Genomic DNA, 18422 nt, shown 5'->3' on the forward strand with positions numbered 1-18422 from the left:
AATCTTCCAAGACTCAAAATGCTAAATATTGATGGCTGCCTGGGGATACTATTTTAGAAAGCGCATTAAGTGTACATGATAGATGCCAGGCTCTGTATTTCAGAAAAACAATCCCATCAATCCCACCAAAATGGCATCCCCACTCTTGTCTGACCTCCTCAGGCCTCTGTCTTCCATCACACCTTCCGGTGGGTAAACACCTCATCACCCTTGAAGCGTAGGAATTCGCCAGTGGAAAGAACATGCAAACACCTTTCAAGGGAACCAAAGGCTACATATTTTATCCTAATGTAGTCAGAGGCTTCAGTGTCTCGGCCAGGGCCAAGGTCTCCAACTGACACCCAGGCTCATCTGTTTCATGCCAAAGAGCTTAACAAACTCCATCTCTGGAAGCCCGTTACCCCCCCCACACCCCCCCCAACACTATACTGAGCGGCAAATTCAAGATCAAGAAAGCCAGTTGCGCTTTTACGCATCTCTTGATGGAGACTAGGGCAGGAGATGTTAAGTGAAGACAAGCTAGAAACTGGATGCTCGGTCAGAAGAGCCAGGGGTTATGGGAAGTTTCGCCCACCCCAAGTGTAATACAACCCAAGTACTGAACCCTGTCAGTTTCTCCCTATGGCTGCAGAGCTTTTTCCTATGAAAGAAATGCAACTCAAAATGTTCTGGATTTCTGTATGACTTACCATCATGCGTGTCAAGCTAAGGAAAAGAAATATGTAAGTTTAGTTACATTTATGATGGACAGTCACCGCTATGCTGCTGCACGCACAGGCTTTCCCTAGAAATACGCAGAAGAAACTGGTAGAGAGAGAAGCTAGGTGACCGAAGTCTGAAGACGGAGACACACCTGCGGTTCTCAACCACCAGGACACATAGCAGTGTCTGGAGACACCTCTGATTGTCCCAACTGGGAGGTGGGGAGGGGGGAAGAGGTGCCACTTGGCCTCTGCTGGGTTGAGTCCAGACATGCTGCTGAACACCCCTACAATGAGCAGGACAGGGCCCCTCCACCCCACAAAGAATTATCGGGTCCCAAATGGCAACAGTGCTGAGGTTGAGAAACCCTGTCCTAGACCTGTCGGAACAGCTTCAACTATTTTACCAGGGAATACATTGTCCTTTTTAAAATAAAATGTATCATACAAAGAAGAACAGTTAACAGTTATAAACACACTGAGACTATTTAAGAGTTTAAAGGAAAATAATCAAATGAACACCCTACATAACTATCACCCAGTCTTCTGATGCTTTTTACTTCTAAAAATCAAAGAAAGCCATCAGAGATCTGGGGAAAGCTGGGAAGAGCAGAGTGTTCTCAAAGAACGAGCTGGCAGAACCCTCCAGCCACGAATGCTGGCATATGTGAGCCGGAAAGGATCTAAGAGAACTCGAAGTCCCAGACTGGCTAAAAGAGGTCACTTCGTGTGGCAGCTCCAGTCTGCTGACATTGGTCACCGGGAGGGTGGCCCGAAAAGAACTCAGTGGGAGAGAACCCCATGATGCGTTGTGGACATCTAGTGCGGGGATGGGAGCGGGGGGCAGGCAGAGGCCTGTGTGACACCCCCGTGGCCCAGCCCTTCCAAGTTCCATACGCAAGAACCCAGAGGCAGGGAGGCGGACTGACTGGCTTCGGGTCACACCAAGAGCTCGCAGTCAAGTTCAACAGGCACCCCAACTCTAAGCCAGGGGTCCACACCTGTTTATATCTGGCCCATGGGTTTAGAATACTTTAACAGACATAGATAATTTTTTTTAAAGATTTTATTTATTTATTTCACAGACAGAGATCACAAGTAGGCAGAGAGGCAGGCAGAGAGAGAGGGAGAAGCAGGCTCCCTGCCGAGCAGAGAGCCCGATGCGGGGCTCGATCCCAGGACCCTGGGATCATGACCTGAGCTGAAGGCAGAGGCTTTAACCCACTGAGCCACCCAGGCGCCCAGACATAGATAATTTTTTAAATCAAAATAATATATGACACAGGAAGCTTATGTGCAACTCAAATTTCAGTATCTATAAGAAATTTTTAGAGGAACGTAGCCACGCCTGTTCATGTGTCTTATTACGGATGGCCACACTGGCAGGAAAGAAGAGAGGCAGCAGAGGTGCGCCTGGGTGGCTCAGTGGGTTAAGCCTCTGCCTTCGGCTCGTCATGATCTCAGAGTCCTGGGATCGAGCCCCGCATCGGGCTCTCTGCTCAGCGGGGAGCCTGCTTCCCCCTCTCTCCGCCTGCCTACTTGTGATCTCTCTCTGTGTCAAATAAATAAATAAAAATCTTAAAAAAAAGAAAAGAGAAAAAGAAGAGATAGCAGCAGAGAGGCTATGCCCAGAATGTCTATGATGTTCGCTAGTTGGTCCTTGGTAGAAAAAGCTCACTCAATCCTGCTTTTTGCCAGTGTTTCTCAAACACTCTGGAGAAAGGGAACAGATGGAAAAGAAGACAATATACTTTTCATTTGATGAATTTCTGTATGGTTTCAATTTTTTTTTTTTTTTAAACAACGAATGACAAGTATTTGTTGAGCACCTACGATGGGTTATTTTAGGCACTGTGGGTACAGCAGTGCACAGAGAAGACAAAATCCCTGCCTTCCCCTTCCCAGAGCTGCCCTTCTCGTGGAGGGACAGACAGACAATAAGTACATCTCAGAGCATGTCTGGCACCTGCCAAATCCTGGGCTCTTGACTGGTCGGCAATGGAGCAGATGCTGACACAGTGCTGTCACCTGGCTGTGACACCGAGGGCACAGCGTAGTTCTGCCCGCATGTTTTTCTAACAAGGACGCAGAGAGATCTGCTTGATATTCTGGCACAAACGTCTTATCTCATCATGAACCTATAAACCAGCAGCTCCTAGAACTGGCTGCTTCTGAGGACCCCTGGGCTGGCAGCTACCAAGAGCTGGGAAGACAATGAAGTAGGGGAGGGGGGGAGGTGGCCATTCATCCAAGGAGTGGCAGGACCAGGCCTTGCTGAACCCGTGACCTTTTTGAACACGTTCGGGCATGAAAACACAACCAAACCCCGCCCCCGTGAGGTGGGCAAGGGTGCATGTGGCTTCACTCACCAGGAAAGGTGTGCAGACCCAGGTGAAAGTTCCCACGGCTGCCAGGTAGGCCGATTTCTTGAGCACCTTCAGCTCCTCCTGCCTGATGGCCAGCACCTGGTCCTTGAAGGCCAGTTCCCAGGCGTAAAGCTTGAGCACTTTGATCCCGTTGAGAATCTCATTCATCAGCTTAATCCGATTGTCTTTGCTCTTCATGTGGGCCACCTTCAGAGACAAGAGTGGTTGACACCACAGCGGGGGACCCCCTTCTGGCCCCACGGGAGAAGGGGGCCTTCAGAAGGGTACAATAGCCGACCCCAAAATCCCTATGAATCCTCCTCCTTTTGACGCTGAGAGCACAAAGGACTCCTTTACCGAGGGAAGAAGCTGCTTTGGATGGCGTTAAATGGGACACTGATGAAGACACCTTAGATTTGAAAAGTAGAAACAAGAACAACCCTGCGGTGTCCAGGGAAGGAGGGCAGGGACCCTACTCTGCTGACCCAAACACAAGAGAGATAACAATGCTGGGGTTTTTTTTTTTTTCTCTTTCCACCTCTGTTTCCTTAGTTTCTCTACTGAGCCATACTGCCCGTTAAACAGCACTGGGCGTCTCGCAGATGCCGAGCACTTTTCTAAGCACTGGGCATGCATCTAGCCACTTCATGCTCATAAGAACTGTCGCTGAGGGCTCTGGTCATTCCTAGGTCACGGATGAGGACGCTTTTTAAGTCCAGGAAAGTCAAAGCCAGTGACTGACGCTGTTTCGAAAGTGGGCCACTCAGGGAAGCCTACTACACAGCATTCAGAGGACGGAAGGTGACAGGGCCCCTTTCTTGCCTAACCTCCTCCCACCCGCACCTGCTGAGGCCTCATTCCAACAGGTCCCCGGCCTGGGACTCATCATCAGCGCAGTCAAGCGTTCTCATTTGCAATTCCAGGGGCACATCATAAACAGCCATCAACAGGGGAGCAGAGAAATCAACTCTGGCCCCTCTCAGTTACGGACCATGTGGTGCCAATTCAAGAGAATGAAGTCACATTAGACGGAAAGATCCCTGAAACGTGGTCTCAAATGATCAGACCAGGATGTGAAACGGGCCATGTGTATAAAAACATACATGGTGGTGACACCACGGAGAAACACACCCAGGCCCACCACGAAACCTAACTATATAATCAGAGCTCTCTATAAATACACAGAAAGTTCGAGAAGGGTTTGCTTCAACATGCTCACTGACACGGAGAGGAAAGGGAAGGGGATATTCCCTTTTAACCTATACACTTTTCTATCAATGGAACATTTTTTATGATGAGAAGGCAACAGCTCTGTCACTTGGATATTGAAAAACTTAAAAAATACAAAACATTGCTGAAGAGAGTTGAACACTGGGCCTAGCATAAGGTAAGAGGGGGAAAAAAGTCAGGGAGTAATGTTTACTCAACTCTTGAAAATGCACAGAAAACACGTAAATGATTGAATTTCGTGGGGAGTAAGGAACTTCCCAAAGGCTCACAGATGTGATTCTGGTCACTGGCCTAGGTCTAGGTATTTCAGGGGCTCTAACCTTGGCAGTCGATCGGAATCACCCAGGAAGCTTTAAAGCCTGATGCTTGGGGTCTCACCCACATGAAATGAACCAGAATCCCAGAAATGGAGCCCAGGCATCAGCATTTGGGAAAGCTCCTCAGGGGATTCGAACAGGCATGCGGGGCTGAGAACCCCTCCGGGGCCTGCGAAGAACTAAGCTAGAACCCAAATGGAAAGGCCTCGACAAGAGCCCAACTTGGAGCCCCGTGGCGACAGACACCCTACCTGGTAGGTCTTGGTCTTCATGGCCATCACAGCATTGACAGGAACCATAAGGATCATCACAGCCACTCCAGCCAGGACGGATGGGCCCAGGTTCTAAGGAAGAAAGAGAACAGAGGTCTTCAACAGGGGGCTTCCCTGGCTGAGCCACCCCACACCGATCCTGCAGACCTGGCCGATCATCTGCAGGGCAGCTGTGTCATTCTTACCCAGTGACAGGCTTATAAGAATATTCAGATTTATTTGTGAGCCTCCCTTGGGGTCCCACAACCCCTTTAAGAACATGACAGGGCCAGATGAGTTTCGGAAATTAGAACTTCAGAATGGTGGGGCGCCTGGGTGGCTCAGTCAGTTGAGCCGCCAACTCTTGATTTTGGCTCAGGTCATGATCTCGGGGTCCTGGGATCGAGCCCTGTGTGCGGCTCCCCTGCTCAGCAGGGTGTCTGCTTGTCTCCCTCCCCTTCTGCTTGAGGGAGAGCTGGGAGGGCCCCCAGCTCTCATGCTTTCTCTAAAGGACTTTAGAAAGGTAATAAAGTGTTGAATAGGAAAGAGTTAACACAGCCAGTCTAATGGTTTATCGTGTTTGAAGACATGCTTACAGATCTGGCCCTTGGCTGCCATCTGGGGAGCTTGGATTTAGGGAGGGCTCCCACCATTCTCAGAACTGGTACGAGTGGTTCGCTGGGCCTCAACTCTTTGTACAAACGCTATGGCTTATGCTGAAACCCCCTTTGTCTTCTGGGAGTCTAAAAGTCCGGTATGGGCCAGGCAGAGGACACCTGTGCGACCAATCCCCAGTAAAAACCCTGGGCGCTGGGTCTCTATCAAACTTCCCCTGGCTGACAACATTTCCACGCTGTCGGAACTTGTTGCTAAGCAATTAAGTGCATCCTGTGTGAGGCTACTGGGAGAGGAATCCCGGAGTCTGTACCTGCTTCCTGCCACCCCCCATTCCTCCCCCTGTGTATTTACCCTTGGCTTTCTCCTGCTGGAAAAATGAGAGCCCTGAGTTCTCCTAGCAACTTGGCGTGGTCTCGGGGACTGCTGACCCCCGCGAGTCCATATATTGCATTACACGCCCCCTGGGCCCTAGCACAGCACTCCGTCATCAAGGGCACTGACCTCTCATCACCAAAATAGGAGTATGGGCCTGAGAGAATAATCAAGATCACAAACACTTCCCCTCAGCTCAGGTCAGGTTATGGCACCACACGGCTTAAGGAAAACTTCCACACCTTTTGGATTTGGGGGTATGCAGATAAGAGGTTGTAGACTTGTTCTGTTATCCGAGTGGCAGATAAGGAAACTAGCCCTGAGAGCTTAAGATGCCAAGATAAGATACAGATCTCCATTTTTTAATTTCAACACCTGAAAAAAATACAGCTTGAGAAACTGGCCCAGTGCACGTACTCAATGGATGGAACTACAGGGTAATGTGATTTTTTTCTCCCCCTTAAGCATTCAGAAAACCAGGAGAGCTAGTCTCTTCCAAGTCAATGCACACAGGGACAGCAGTCCTAGTCTCCCCCAAAATGCTGCTGTTGCTCAAAACAGGTTCTGCATAGTATCTTCACTAAGTGACGAATTATCCACCTTCAAGAATGAAAATGATTTCTACCCACAATCTAAAGCATTCAGAATGAACTCTGAGAGCAAACAGTAATTAAAAGATACTCAGTGTACTTATACCCCATACACCGTTCTATGAACATAACCTGTACTGATTCATTCCTTTATCCCAACATCCCTACGATGAAAGGTACCATTACCATCACCACTTTGCAGATGAAGACACACTGAGGTTTAGTGACCTTAGGGAATGACATCACAAACCTAATCATCGGAGAGGCAGGATTTGAATCCAGACAGTCTCATTCCCTGAGCTCACACCACTGTCACTATCCTATACTGTATTTTTTAAAGAATTTTCTAATTTATTTGACAGACAGAGATCACAAGCAGGCAGAGAGGCAGGCAGAGAGAGAAGGAGGAGAAGCAGGCTCCCCGCTGAGCAGAGAGCCCCAGGACCCTGGGATCATGACCTGAGCCGAAGGCAGAGGCTTTAACCCACTGAGCCACACAGGCACTCCTCTTATACTGTATTTTTAATGGATGAACAGAGAAAGCCTGTTTTCTATCCAAACCAGTGGTTCCCAAACAGGGAAGAATTGCCCCTAAGGGACATCTGGGTCACAACTGGCAGGGGGGAAGGTAGCAGGAGACTGTGTTCTTGGTATCAGAGCGAAAAGACCAAGGATGCCACTGAACATCCCGCAGTGCATAGGACAACCCCCCCCAACAAGAAACTATCTGGCCCCAAAAGCCAATGATACATTCAGCAACCCTCATCTAAAACAGAACAATCTTCTTAATGGTTCATGAATCAACCCTGGAGACTGATTCTAAAAGGAATGCTCCAAAAACTATTTCACCCGTGGCTGAAATTTCTGGGGAAGTGGATACCCCAAGATGTCGGCCCCAAAAGACACTTAGACTCTGGTATTTATTTCTAAGTTTCATTTCTAGAAACAATTTATAATTACTCATCTTCTGCTATATAAACAGACCAAAAAAATATGTAAACTACAGTCAAATCAACGGATAATTTGCTGCACACCTATTAAGTACCAGGCCCTGCTGGGACTACACTCACAGGAAATAAAAAATAAGGCACAAACAAGACACTGAGGGGCACTGGGGTGGCTCAGTCAGTTAAGCATCCTGACTTCGGCTCAGGTCATGATCCCAGAGTCTGCGGATCCAGCTCCGCATCGGGCTCTCTGCTCCCCGGGGAGTCTGCTTCTCCCCCTCCCCCTACTCATACAAGAGCGTGTGTGTGTCAAATAAATACATAAAATCTTAAAAAACAAACAAACAAACAAACAAAAAACCCCAAGACACTGAGCCCATGAGTAACCAAGACACTTGTCAGGAGAGGAGGAGCAGCTATACCAAGCAGCAAAAAACGATTCTAGAAGGTAACATCAGAGGAGCTCCTTTACTAAATTATTGGAATTTTAAAAAGGAAGAAATCCGGGGTGCCTGGGTGGCTCAGACATTAAGCGTCTGCCTTTGGCTCAGGTCATGATCCCAGGGTCCTGGGATCGAGTCCCGCATCAAGCTCCCTGCTCAGCAGGGAGCCTGCTCCCCACCCCCTGCCTTTGCCTGCCTCTCTGCCTACTTGTGATCTCTCTCTCTGTCAAATAAATAAATAAAATCTTAAAAAAAAAAGGGGGGGGGAAGAATTCCTGGCAGAAAGAAAGACACATACAAAGGCTCAGAGTGACAAAGGATAAGGCATGTGTTAGGCCATGAGCACCTCGTTAACTTTTCACTGTGGGAACCTCCCCTCCTCATGTGGAGGGGCTGTCAATCACACACTGTCATTGTGAGAGGGCATGTGACCTGGGCTGGCCAGTCAGAGAACTCTGCCTCTTGGTTCACAGTGACTGGTACAGGGATGTGCCTGGGACTCTGGCTAAGGAAATGAGGAATGCAATATTCTCTTTTCTCTGACACTGCTCTAGGGAAAGATGGTAAAAGCCCAAAGGTATGGAAGCCACCAAGGGAAATCCTATTGAGAATGAAGTCATCTCAGAAGCAAATAGGGCTGGGAAATGATGAAAGGGTGAGCCTGAGTGCTCACAGCACTGTGGGAACTCCTGGATCCACCCATGCCTAAAGCCATACCCTGTGCCCTGCAGTTATATGCCCCCACAAAATTCCCTTTACTCGCTCAGCCTATTTTAAAGATTTTATTTATTTGAAAAAGAGAGGGCATGTACATATGAGAGAGAGAGAGCCCACGCAGAGGGGAGGGGCAGGGGGAGAATGATACTCCCCACTGAGCAGAAAGCCCAATGCGGGGCTCTATCCCAAGACCCTGAGACCACAACCTGCGCCAAAGGGAGATGCTTAACCAACCAAGCCACCCAGGCACCCTGCTTACCATCCCTTTTAAAATGGATTTCTATCCCTTGCAACTCAGAGAATCTTGACCAACACAATTCAGGGCTAGTGAATCAAGACATTTTGTTACTGTTTGGGAGGATACGGTGGGAGAAATATAGTGTGTATGTTACAAGGCTGTTAATTACGTACACTGTCAAAGAGACAAATGCGAACAAGTATCATGCCATCAAAAAGAACATAAATCCAATAACTGAGAAAACAGATACGACACCTGAAATTGTCCAACACACCAGAAAATAAAGTGTGAATGATATCAAGAAAAAAAAACCCCAGTGAATGACAGAGGTTCTTATCACCGACACCCACTCCCTCACCCCCACTGCCCACATGAGGTGGTCCCTCCCTCTGCACAAGGGAAACAACGTCAAACACACACCAGCCACAGGAGGTAGAGAGCAAGGATGACTTGCAGAGGAGCTGACCAGATCATGTTAATGTACGTGGCCAAGTCCATGAACCTCTGGGCGTCCACAGACATGAGGTTGACAATCTCCCCAACAGTGGAGGACTTTCTGGCTGAGTTGGTGATCACCAAGGCCTGCAGGACAATGGAGAGAGAAAGGTGGTGAGTCTGGCAGGCAACAACCTTTCCTCCAGGTCCACGTGGAGGAAGAACACAGCTCAGGAACAGAAAACCCCCTCTCTTTTCTCCTGCCTTCCTACCTTATCTGCATTCCCAGCTCGTAGGTCCCATCGCAAAGCCCCAGCTCTTATCAATGATGGTCTCTGCCTCATCCTGACTTCCATAATATGGAAGGGACCCCAAGATCACCTAAACCAGGGCGTCACACACTGAAGGGTGCACACACATCACTGGGGAAATTTGTTACAGTGTCGTTTCAGATTTGGTAGGACTGGGGTATGGGCCTGGGGCAATGCATTTCTAACACGCTCCCACATGATGCGGATGCTGCTGGTCCGCAGATCACACTCAAGGAGCAAGGTCAAGGTCAGGGTTTCCCAATCTTGGCATGACTGACATTTGAAGCTGGATACGTCTTTGTGGGACTGGCCTGTGCCTTATAGGGCGTTCACCAGCATCCCCGGCCTCTAACTAGACACCTCCATCTCTGGTTAGGACTACCAAAAACCAAAAACATCTCCAGACATCTTCCAAACATCCCCTGGAAGGATAAAATTGTCCTGATTCTCAAACATGGTTTCACACTACTGCCTGGGGAATTTAAGAAATAAAGGTGCCTAGGTCCCACCCTCAGAGATCCTGATTTTGTCGGTCTGCAGAGCAGCCTGGGCAGTGGGAGCTGTTAAAGTTCTCCAGCCAAGTCCTACTTACAGACAGGACTCAGAACCAACAAACTGGCCCATCTCTCTTGACTACCTGCTAGGCAGTCTCTTCTCCACCCACGGGGCCAAGCACTGTCTTCGCCCCAGAAGCTAAGAAATTGAAGGAACCAAGAAATTCCCTTAAAGCTGGATTGCCTAAATGCCTAAGCACTCCACTATCCAGGGAAAGGACCACCTGCTCAGTTCAAATGGAGTCAGAACAAGCTCAAATAGAGTATCAATGGCAGTGACAGCGTAACATGCATTTTCCCAAGTCGAATGCCACCTAAGAAACTCCTTTCCGCATGGCTGACACAGGCCTCAAGGACATGCTACACATCAGCTTTGATAAGGTCTCACGCCTGATGGGCAACTGTGGCCAGCTGCGGTCATGTGGGCTGGCCTCCTGCTACTGCTCTAGAAGCTGGGCTTGAAATCCTCACGGTGGCCTTGGGGGTGACCTCGCCAGGTCCCCACAGATTCTGAGGCTACATACACCTGGAGACGTCAACGTGTCCCCCTGGGTGTGAGGACGGGCCCTTACCTGCCTTCCAGGAGATCCCACCCACCTTCCGGCTGACCCCACCCACCTTCCGGCTGACCCCACCCACCTTCCGGTTGACCCCACCCACCTTCCGGTAGACAGCACCAATGACGGCTGTCTTGATCCTCATGCCGCTGACGAAACAGATGTGGAAGTACTGGTGCAGCACGAGGGTCTGGAGGCAGGCGCTGACGAACAGCAGCACGGTGTAGAAGTAGCCCTGCCAGTCCGGGGCCTCCTGATCGTTCACGAAGTTGATGAGCAATCTGAGGGAGCAAGGACGGAAGGACCGGAGCCTGACGCATGCGCGCAGGGAACAAATCCTCCCACGTCCGCATTTCGACTCTCCCGGAGCCAGGTGAGGCGGGTGTGATTTCTGCCATTTTATGCAGAGAAAAACAAACCCACAGGGGTGATGGGGCCGTGCAGGTTGTCCCAGCAGGTGCAGGTGGCTTCTCGTACCGACTGCTCTGGCTCGTCCCCAGAAAGCCACCCGCAGGTGACCAGAGAGTATGTTAGGCAAAGGCAGGAAGGCAAAGACGAGGAGCGCGTGGCCCCCCCAGAGACAAAAAGAGGTAAACAGAGAGAGGAGGGAGGGGACCTCCTTGTGACTTTCTGTTTTCAGGCTGACACAATCAGGCTCATTTTCTTGTTCTTGGTTTCCCTAGACATTCCTCCCTCCTCCTCTGGCTTCAGGGGAAGCTGGTTTCGGTTACTTGCAACCAAAATGGCCTGAGTTCAGATGGTGTCAAAGCAAAGTATTGGGCAAAGTGGGTGAAGACAGAGAGGCTCGGCTGTAATTAAGCCCGTGGGGCACCCCACGTGACCCCAAGGCAGAAGTTAGGCGTGCTGCCTGTGGAAGGTCAAGAACACAAAAACTTGCCCAGCTGAGAGGGAAGGGGTCTTACCTTAAGATCTCTGGGCCGGCAAACATCATCAGGTCGTGGAGGGCCTTGAATAAGAAGCTCATGAGGAAGTAGGGCCCGAAGGTCTTGTATAACACCCTGAACAGAGACGGTTCCCGCTCCTTCTGGGGGGACTTGACGATCAAAACCTCAGCCTCCTCACTCACATCCACCTGCGAGCCCGCTTTCGGCTTGGCGGGATCCTTGGAGGAATACGCCATCTTCGCCTGCTGCCTGGAACACAAGGAGTATGGACCGGTGGTGGGGTCTTCTGGAGACTCCGCCGGGTGACCAGGGAAAGGCCCAGAACATCCACCCCTCGGGGAGACAGGCCCGAGAAAGCCAGTCACTGCAGAGAGGCAGCTTAGCACGCTGCTTTGGAGCACAGACGCGGGGCCCTGGCCGGCCAGCTGTGTGACTTTCTGGCAAGTTCCCTAACCAGCCCAGGTTCATCAAACGGGGATATAAGTAGGATCCGGCTCACAGAGCTGCTGTGGAAATTAACGGGTTAATACACACGAAGGGTGCTGAAAAGTGCAAGGCCCACAGCGATCTACAGATGTGATGGAGCAGCAGGCTCCGTGCTTAGCTGGGAGTTTGCTTGAGAGTCTCTTTTCCCTCTACCCCTCCCCAGCTTGCACGCATGCATGTGCGCTCATTCTCCTAAATAAATGAGGAAAGGTGAAAATCTTCATGATCTTGCATCTGGCAGTGGATTCTGAAATATGACACCCAAACCACAGGCAATAGAAGAAAAAATAAGATCACCTGGACTTTGTCAAAATAAAAAAAGTGTCGTGTATCAAAAGATACAATCAAGAAAGTGAAAAGACAACCCACAGAATGAGAGAAAATATTTGCCAATGAAATATCTACTTGTAACCAGACCATGTCAAGAATTCTCACCACAGAATAAAGGGAAAAAACCCAATTTAAAAAGGGCAAAGAAGATATGCAAATGGCCATGACATGTTGCTTGACATCATTCATCATCAGGGAAACATAAACCAAAACCACAGAACGGTATTACTTCACACCCACAAGGGGTATCATCAAAAAGCCAGATAATAGGGGCGCCTGGGTGGCTCAGTGGGTTAAAGCCTCTGCTTTCGGCTCAGGTCATGATCTCGGGGTCCTGGGATCGAGCCCCGCGTCGGGCTCTCTGCTCAGCAGGGAGCCTGCTTCCTCCTCTCTCTCTGCCTGCCTCGCTGCCTACTTGTGATCTCTGTCTGTCAAATAAATAAATAAAATCTTTAAAAAAAAAAAAAAGCCAGATAATAACAAGTGTCTGCAAGAATGTGAGAAACTAGAGCCCTTGCACAGGGCCCTGCACAGTCCCCTCCCACTCAGACGAGGATATAGCAGAAACAGTGGAATGCACTTCTAAGATTAAGTCACAGAAAACACAGTGGCTTCTGTCTTGCCCTCTCTTGGATCATTCATTCCAGACAAAACCAGCTGCCATGTGAGGAGGACACTGAAGGAGCCCCCGTGATGAGATGCTGCCAAGAGCCAGCACTGACTTACTAGCCGTGTGCAACTGGAAAGCAGGGTCTACGGTCCCAGTCGAGCCTTCGGATGATGTGGCCCCAACTGACAGGGCGAGTGCGACTTCAGGAGCCACTGACCGGAACCACCCGGCTAGGCTGGATCCCTGATCCAGAGAAACCATGTGAGATAGTAAATGTTCGCTGTCATTCTCATCTGCTAGGTTTGGGGTAACATTACACAGCAAAGACATACCTCCTAACTCTGGTCTCCAAATTAAAGTCAAGTCAACATCTTCAAATGGCCCGACGTGGGCTCCGCCACCAAAACATATGCTTCATCCTCACCTAACCAAGTATCTGCAATTTATGGGATCCTTCCATGGTGTAAGCGTACTGAATGGCATTCAGTTTCAGAAGGCTCTCCCTTGTCACATTGATGCCACACACTTGACTATTTAAACTACCTGACACTCTCTCTCAGTAAGCACAGCCTTCCAACCTGCCTTGGCTCACTTCCCACCCCAGGAAAGGACCAGAAACATGGGAATCTCCTCCGTGCTCTGGGTCGATCAGGCATGCGTCCTGTCTGTCCCCACCCAGGATATGTGTGGGCATCCATCCACTCTGTCCACGTTCACAGCCTCTGATCCATGCAAATGACCACCACTGGGGCCTCCTTCCTGCTCCTTCATTTCCTCCCACTTTTGTTCCCTGACATCCAAGTTCCTGCACAGCAGCCAGTGGGACCTTCCTAAAAACACATCCTCCTACTTCAACTCATAGCTTCCCCACTGCACCCAGAATAAAACCTAAACTCGGTGTGAAGTTATATAACTTCCTATGTGTGCTGTAACAAATTACCACACACTGAGTGGCTTAAAGCGGCACAAATTTATCGTCTCATAGTTCTGGGGGTCAGAAATCTGAAGGGGGCCCACAGGGCTACATTCCTTCTAATCTGTTTCCTGGTCTTTTCCAACTAATGGAAGCCTCCTACATTCCCAGGCTTGTGGCCCCTTCCTCCAGTTAAAAACCAGTTACAGCTGCAGAGCATTCCCCACCCCCACCCCCCACACCCTGACTTCCCGTCTCCTTTTACAAGGACCCAGTGATCATATTAGGCCCTTTGCCATGTAAAGTTCTGGGGATCAGGACGTGGACATCTTTGTGCATTATTCCACCAACCACACTGTCAATGTCACTGTGCAAGACCTTCCCAATTCCCTTTACTGACCTGCACTAAAGCTGCCCTTTTCCTACTAGGATTTTTAGTATAATTCCTTTTAGCACATGCAGGCCTCCTTGGCAAGGAAGAAAGAGGGCTAGGCAGAGAGGAAGGGAGTGGCTCAGCCCTCCCCTGTTCATTCTCCGTACCACTTCCTAAACCAGACCCAGCTTTGGGCCTGCACGGGCTGCTGGTGACCCAGGGCTGTTTCCAGTGGCCGAGAGACAGGTGCCAAAGGGTCAGGGAGAAGGTCCGGGGCAGGCGGAGAGGAGGAAAGCTCATGCCTGGGTGGACAAGGTCAAGGTCAAGAACGGTGGGAAGGATCAGCTAAGGCCAAATCAAGAAAGAAAACTATCCCATTAACAAGAATCCCACAAAGGAGGGAAGTGCTCCAGGACCGGAGAGGAAGCAGGCTGGGCATCTGCGAGCTCTGGCTGGGAGGGGGAAGGAAAGTTGGAGGGGAAAGGTCTGAGTCAGGAGAAAACCATCCAGGGCAAAGGAACAGAAAGGGGTGGGTACGCTGAAGGCTGGGAAGAAAGAGGGCCTTTCTGAGTAGATCAGATTCCAATGTGGTCAGAGATGCCCATCAGTCACTTGTCCACTAATGAACTAAACACATGTTCTGGGTCAAACCTGGAGCCCCACTATCACAGAGCCTCATGAGAGGAAAGGATGAGCAAGCATGACTTCATAAGACTCTTACGGTGCTGGGCGCCTGAGTGGCTCAGTGGGTTAAAGCCTCTGCCTTCGGCTCAGGTCTGATCCGAGGGTCCTGGGATCGAGCCCCGCATCGGGCTCTCTGCTCAGCAGGGAGCCTGCTTCCTCCCTCTCTCTCTGCCTGCCTCTCTGCCTACTTGTGATCTCTGTCAAATTAATAAATAAAATCTTTAAAAAAAAAAAAAAAAGACTCTTAACTGGTGCTATCATGGGGGCTTCCCAGGGGAGGTGACATCACAGCAGTGACCTGCAGGATGGGAGAATCAGGAAAAAGAAAGGATGCTCCAGGCGGAGGGAACAGGATGAGCAAGGCCTGCAGCTAAGGACCGGAAATGAGGTTTGGCAGCCCTTTCTCGGAACCGGTGAGAACCTCAGGGTGACCTGAACAGGACTGGGAACACACGGCAGGGGGCTCGAACCAACCAAAGAGCAGCAAGACACTACAGAGGACTCTGTCATCTGTCATGAAGGCTTTAGGAAAGGCCAAATCTTAAACTTAAAAAAGTCTCAGCGTGACTGAAATTTCTACATTTCTGGGTGTCCTCTGAGCATCATGGTCTTTGACCCATAATAAATATCCAATATAACACAGAAGGGCAGACCTGACCTACAAATGCAGAGAACGGATTTTACAACCTTGGGGCACATTTTCACTCTTCTTAGTGCTAAGGATATACAGAAGGACAGTCTCAGGAACCACAGTGGGAGTGGCAAGGGTCCCCTTCCCATGCCACCCCCTTGGTAGCCGGGGCAGGCTGCTTATGAATCCAAATGACTCAAACTTCCCCCACCACCCTACCCTTTTTTCAAGTTTTTTTTTTCCTTTTTCTTTCTTTTTTTTTTTTTTTTTTAACAGTGCTTTGTGTTCCTCAAAAACAGAGCTTCTCAAAGGGAGTTGTTTTGCAAATGCCATATTCTCTGATTATCAACGACTGAGCTAGATACCAGACGTTCTGTGACCTAAGGACCTTCAGTCCCCTAAAAACAGCCCAACAGGAATCTACGTAGATTGAAAAGCCTGCCCGAAATCACCCAGGTCTGGAATCGAACTCCATTTTCAGACATAAATCCATAATATCCATAGTGTGTATTTTGTAGTTTTAAGTTTAAATACACCTTGAATTTTTTTCAGGAATGTAACTTTTTTTTTTTAAAGATTTTATTTATTTATTTGACAGAGAGAGATCACAAGTAGGCAGAGAGGCAGGCAGAAAGAGAGGGGGAAGCAGGCTCCCCGCTGAGCAGAGAGCCCAATGCGGGGTTGGATCCCAGGACCCCAAGACCATGACCTGAGCCGAAGGCAGAGGCTTAACCCACTGAGCCACCCAGGTGCCCCCAGGAATGCAACTATTATTGAAAAGAAGGGGAGACTATATTTCGTTCAGAATTTAGCCAAGTGATGGCCACAACTCTGCAAAACCTCTTCTGGGAGGGTGACTGATGGTGGGTCTGGAGATCGGGAGGGATTTGCAGCTGTCACAGGGAACCCTCCCCTTTGGGACAAGCAGCAACTCTCCATTCTGTTCTCCCAGCGCGCACGCGCCTGAGCATCTACTCACTGAAATACGCACTGTCCTACGACAAAACTGTTTCAGATTACCTCAGAAGTCTAGTGAGAGCATTTTGTTAATTTTTTTAATTTTAGCTACGTTTTTTACTGATCGACTACCTTAAAGTAACTGTACTGATGTTGGGAAATCTTTGTATTCAAGGCAACAGTGAGTCTGCAAGGTTCAGAACCACCGCTCAGCACACATATGCTAGTGCTTTGTGTCATTTTTTTGTATTTTCTGTCTTCGTTCCTTTACAAAATAGAGATAATTAAGCAAAAATGGCCACCCTGTCTTTAAGCATGTTTTCTGCTTTTTAAAAAACATCTATAGCTTAATTGAGGTGTAACTGATGTACGCTCGGTTGCACATATTGGGAGTGTATGAATGGATGAGTTTTGACCTACATGGACACGTAAGCCTATGAAACTGTCCGCAAAATCAAGGTGGTGAACATAGCCATCACCCCGTATGGTCTGCCAGGGCCCCTCTGTAACTTCTCCCTCCCACCTGCAGCCTGTTCCCCAGCTAAGTGAAGAGGCCTGGCCACAAGGGGCCACACCAAGAAATCCCAGCGGAGAAGACTTTCCCTTCACCCACCATGTCCATCTGGTTTGTGCCTCTAGATACAGAGCGAATGACAAGGCAGTGAACCCCCAAGCTGAGAACCCCTGAAGGCTGAGGTACTGAGAGAGCCAGTGCATCTAGGGGTGGCCCATGTTGAAGCCCGAGGAGCCAGGGCTCACCACATCCTGCCAGGCAAGATGGGAACGCCCAGCCCGGGGCTGCGTCCAGATGAAGCAACACCACTAGTACGGTATTACCTGCCTGGGGTTTACCCAGAACAATGACAGGGTTCACCCATGATGTTTATCGCACTGAACTGTCAGAAATCCCTCTGAGAAGCAAACAGGGGCTCTGGGGCACGAAGGGACCTGAGGGACACAGCCCCTAAGGCCCCACCCTGGTCTCCCTAATCCCTCTCTCACCTTCCCCAGGGCAGCCCCACTGGTTAAAAAACAAAACTCAGGACATGCCACTGGCCTACACAAAACCCCCCTCTGACTTCTCACTGCACTTAGGATCAAACCTGAATGCGCTAGCTCGGCCGATGAGATGCAAATGCTTCTCCTCCCTTACCGCCTTCCATTCTGCCCCTCACACACTCCACTCAGGCCACACTGCTCCCCCCGCTTCTCCATAAGCATGCCAGACTCACCTCTACCTCAGGACCTTTGCATGAGCTCTTCCCTCTAACCATAAAGCCCTTCCCATACACATGGACACGGGTCACAACTTCCTTCAATATGAACTGCTCAAATGTCGCCTTGTGTGAGTCTATCCCCAACCACCGCGTCTCTATCAGTTTCCTCAGCCCCTCGCTTGCCCCACTTCCTAGCTATAATCTCATAAAATGTAATGCTCTCCAAAACTTTTCCTGTCCGTGTATGTTCGACTCCCGTCCTGTTGGTCTCCTATATGGAAGGTAGGGTGGCCCCAAACAAGGAGCCTCTTTGGTCCCACAGTCTGAACACAGATGGCCTGAACTGACCGCCCAGCAGCAGGAGACATCAGATCTGCTGAACGAATCAGTTAAGGGCCAGGATAGTGACAGACAGGGCTTCTCGTTCCAGCCTGGTCCTCCTTCCACAGAGCCTCAGAGGCAACCTCTCCCACGCCATCCGCAGTAACCTGCTCACCCAGAAGGGTGGACCCAGGGACCCGCCTCTGCCTGAGAACCTCCTACGGGGTCATGGGCACCAGATTCAGACCAGGTTCAGGAGGAGCCATACGTGCCCAGAACACCGCCCATCTTGCAATGCCCACCCACAGAGGCTTATGGCTCGACCTGTCTGCCCTAAGACAACCTCTC

General features: G+C 49.8%; 1 protein-coding gene across 1 annotated transcript in view; it reads right to left on the reverse strand.

The window, feature by feature from the left end:
- The window catches only part of ABCC1 (ATP binding cassette subfamily C member 1 (ABCC1 blood group)), a 127497-nt gene that overhangs the window by 47803 nt on the left and 61272 nt on the right, over window positions 1–18422 (reverse strand). Inside the window, exons 8-12 of the mRNA XM_080830949.1 lie at window positions 11571–11801; window positions 10751–10928; window positions 9211–9372; window positions 4866–4958; window positions 3071–3274 (exon numbers count right to left, since the gene is read on the reverse strand). Of these exons, the coding sequence (XP_080687075.1) occupies window positions 3071–3274; window positions 4866–4958; window positions 9211–9372; window positions 10751–10928; window positions 11571–11801 (868 nt within the window). The remainder of the gene's footprint in view (window positions 1–3070; window positions 3275–4865; window positions 4959–9210; window positions 9373–10750; window positions 10929–11570; window positions 11802–18422) is intronic.

Source organism: Martes martes (assembly GCF_963455335.1).
Source record: "Martes martes genome assembly, chromosome: 18".
In the NCBI taxonomy this organism is placed as follows: Eukaryota; Metazoa; Chordata; class Mammalia; order Carnivora; family Mustelidae; genus Martes; species Martes martes.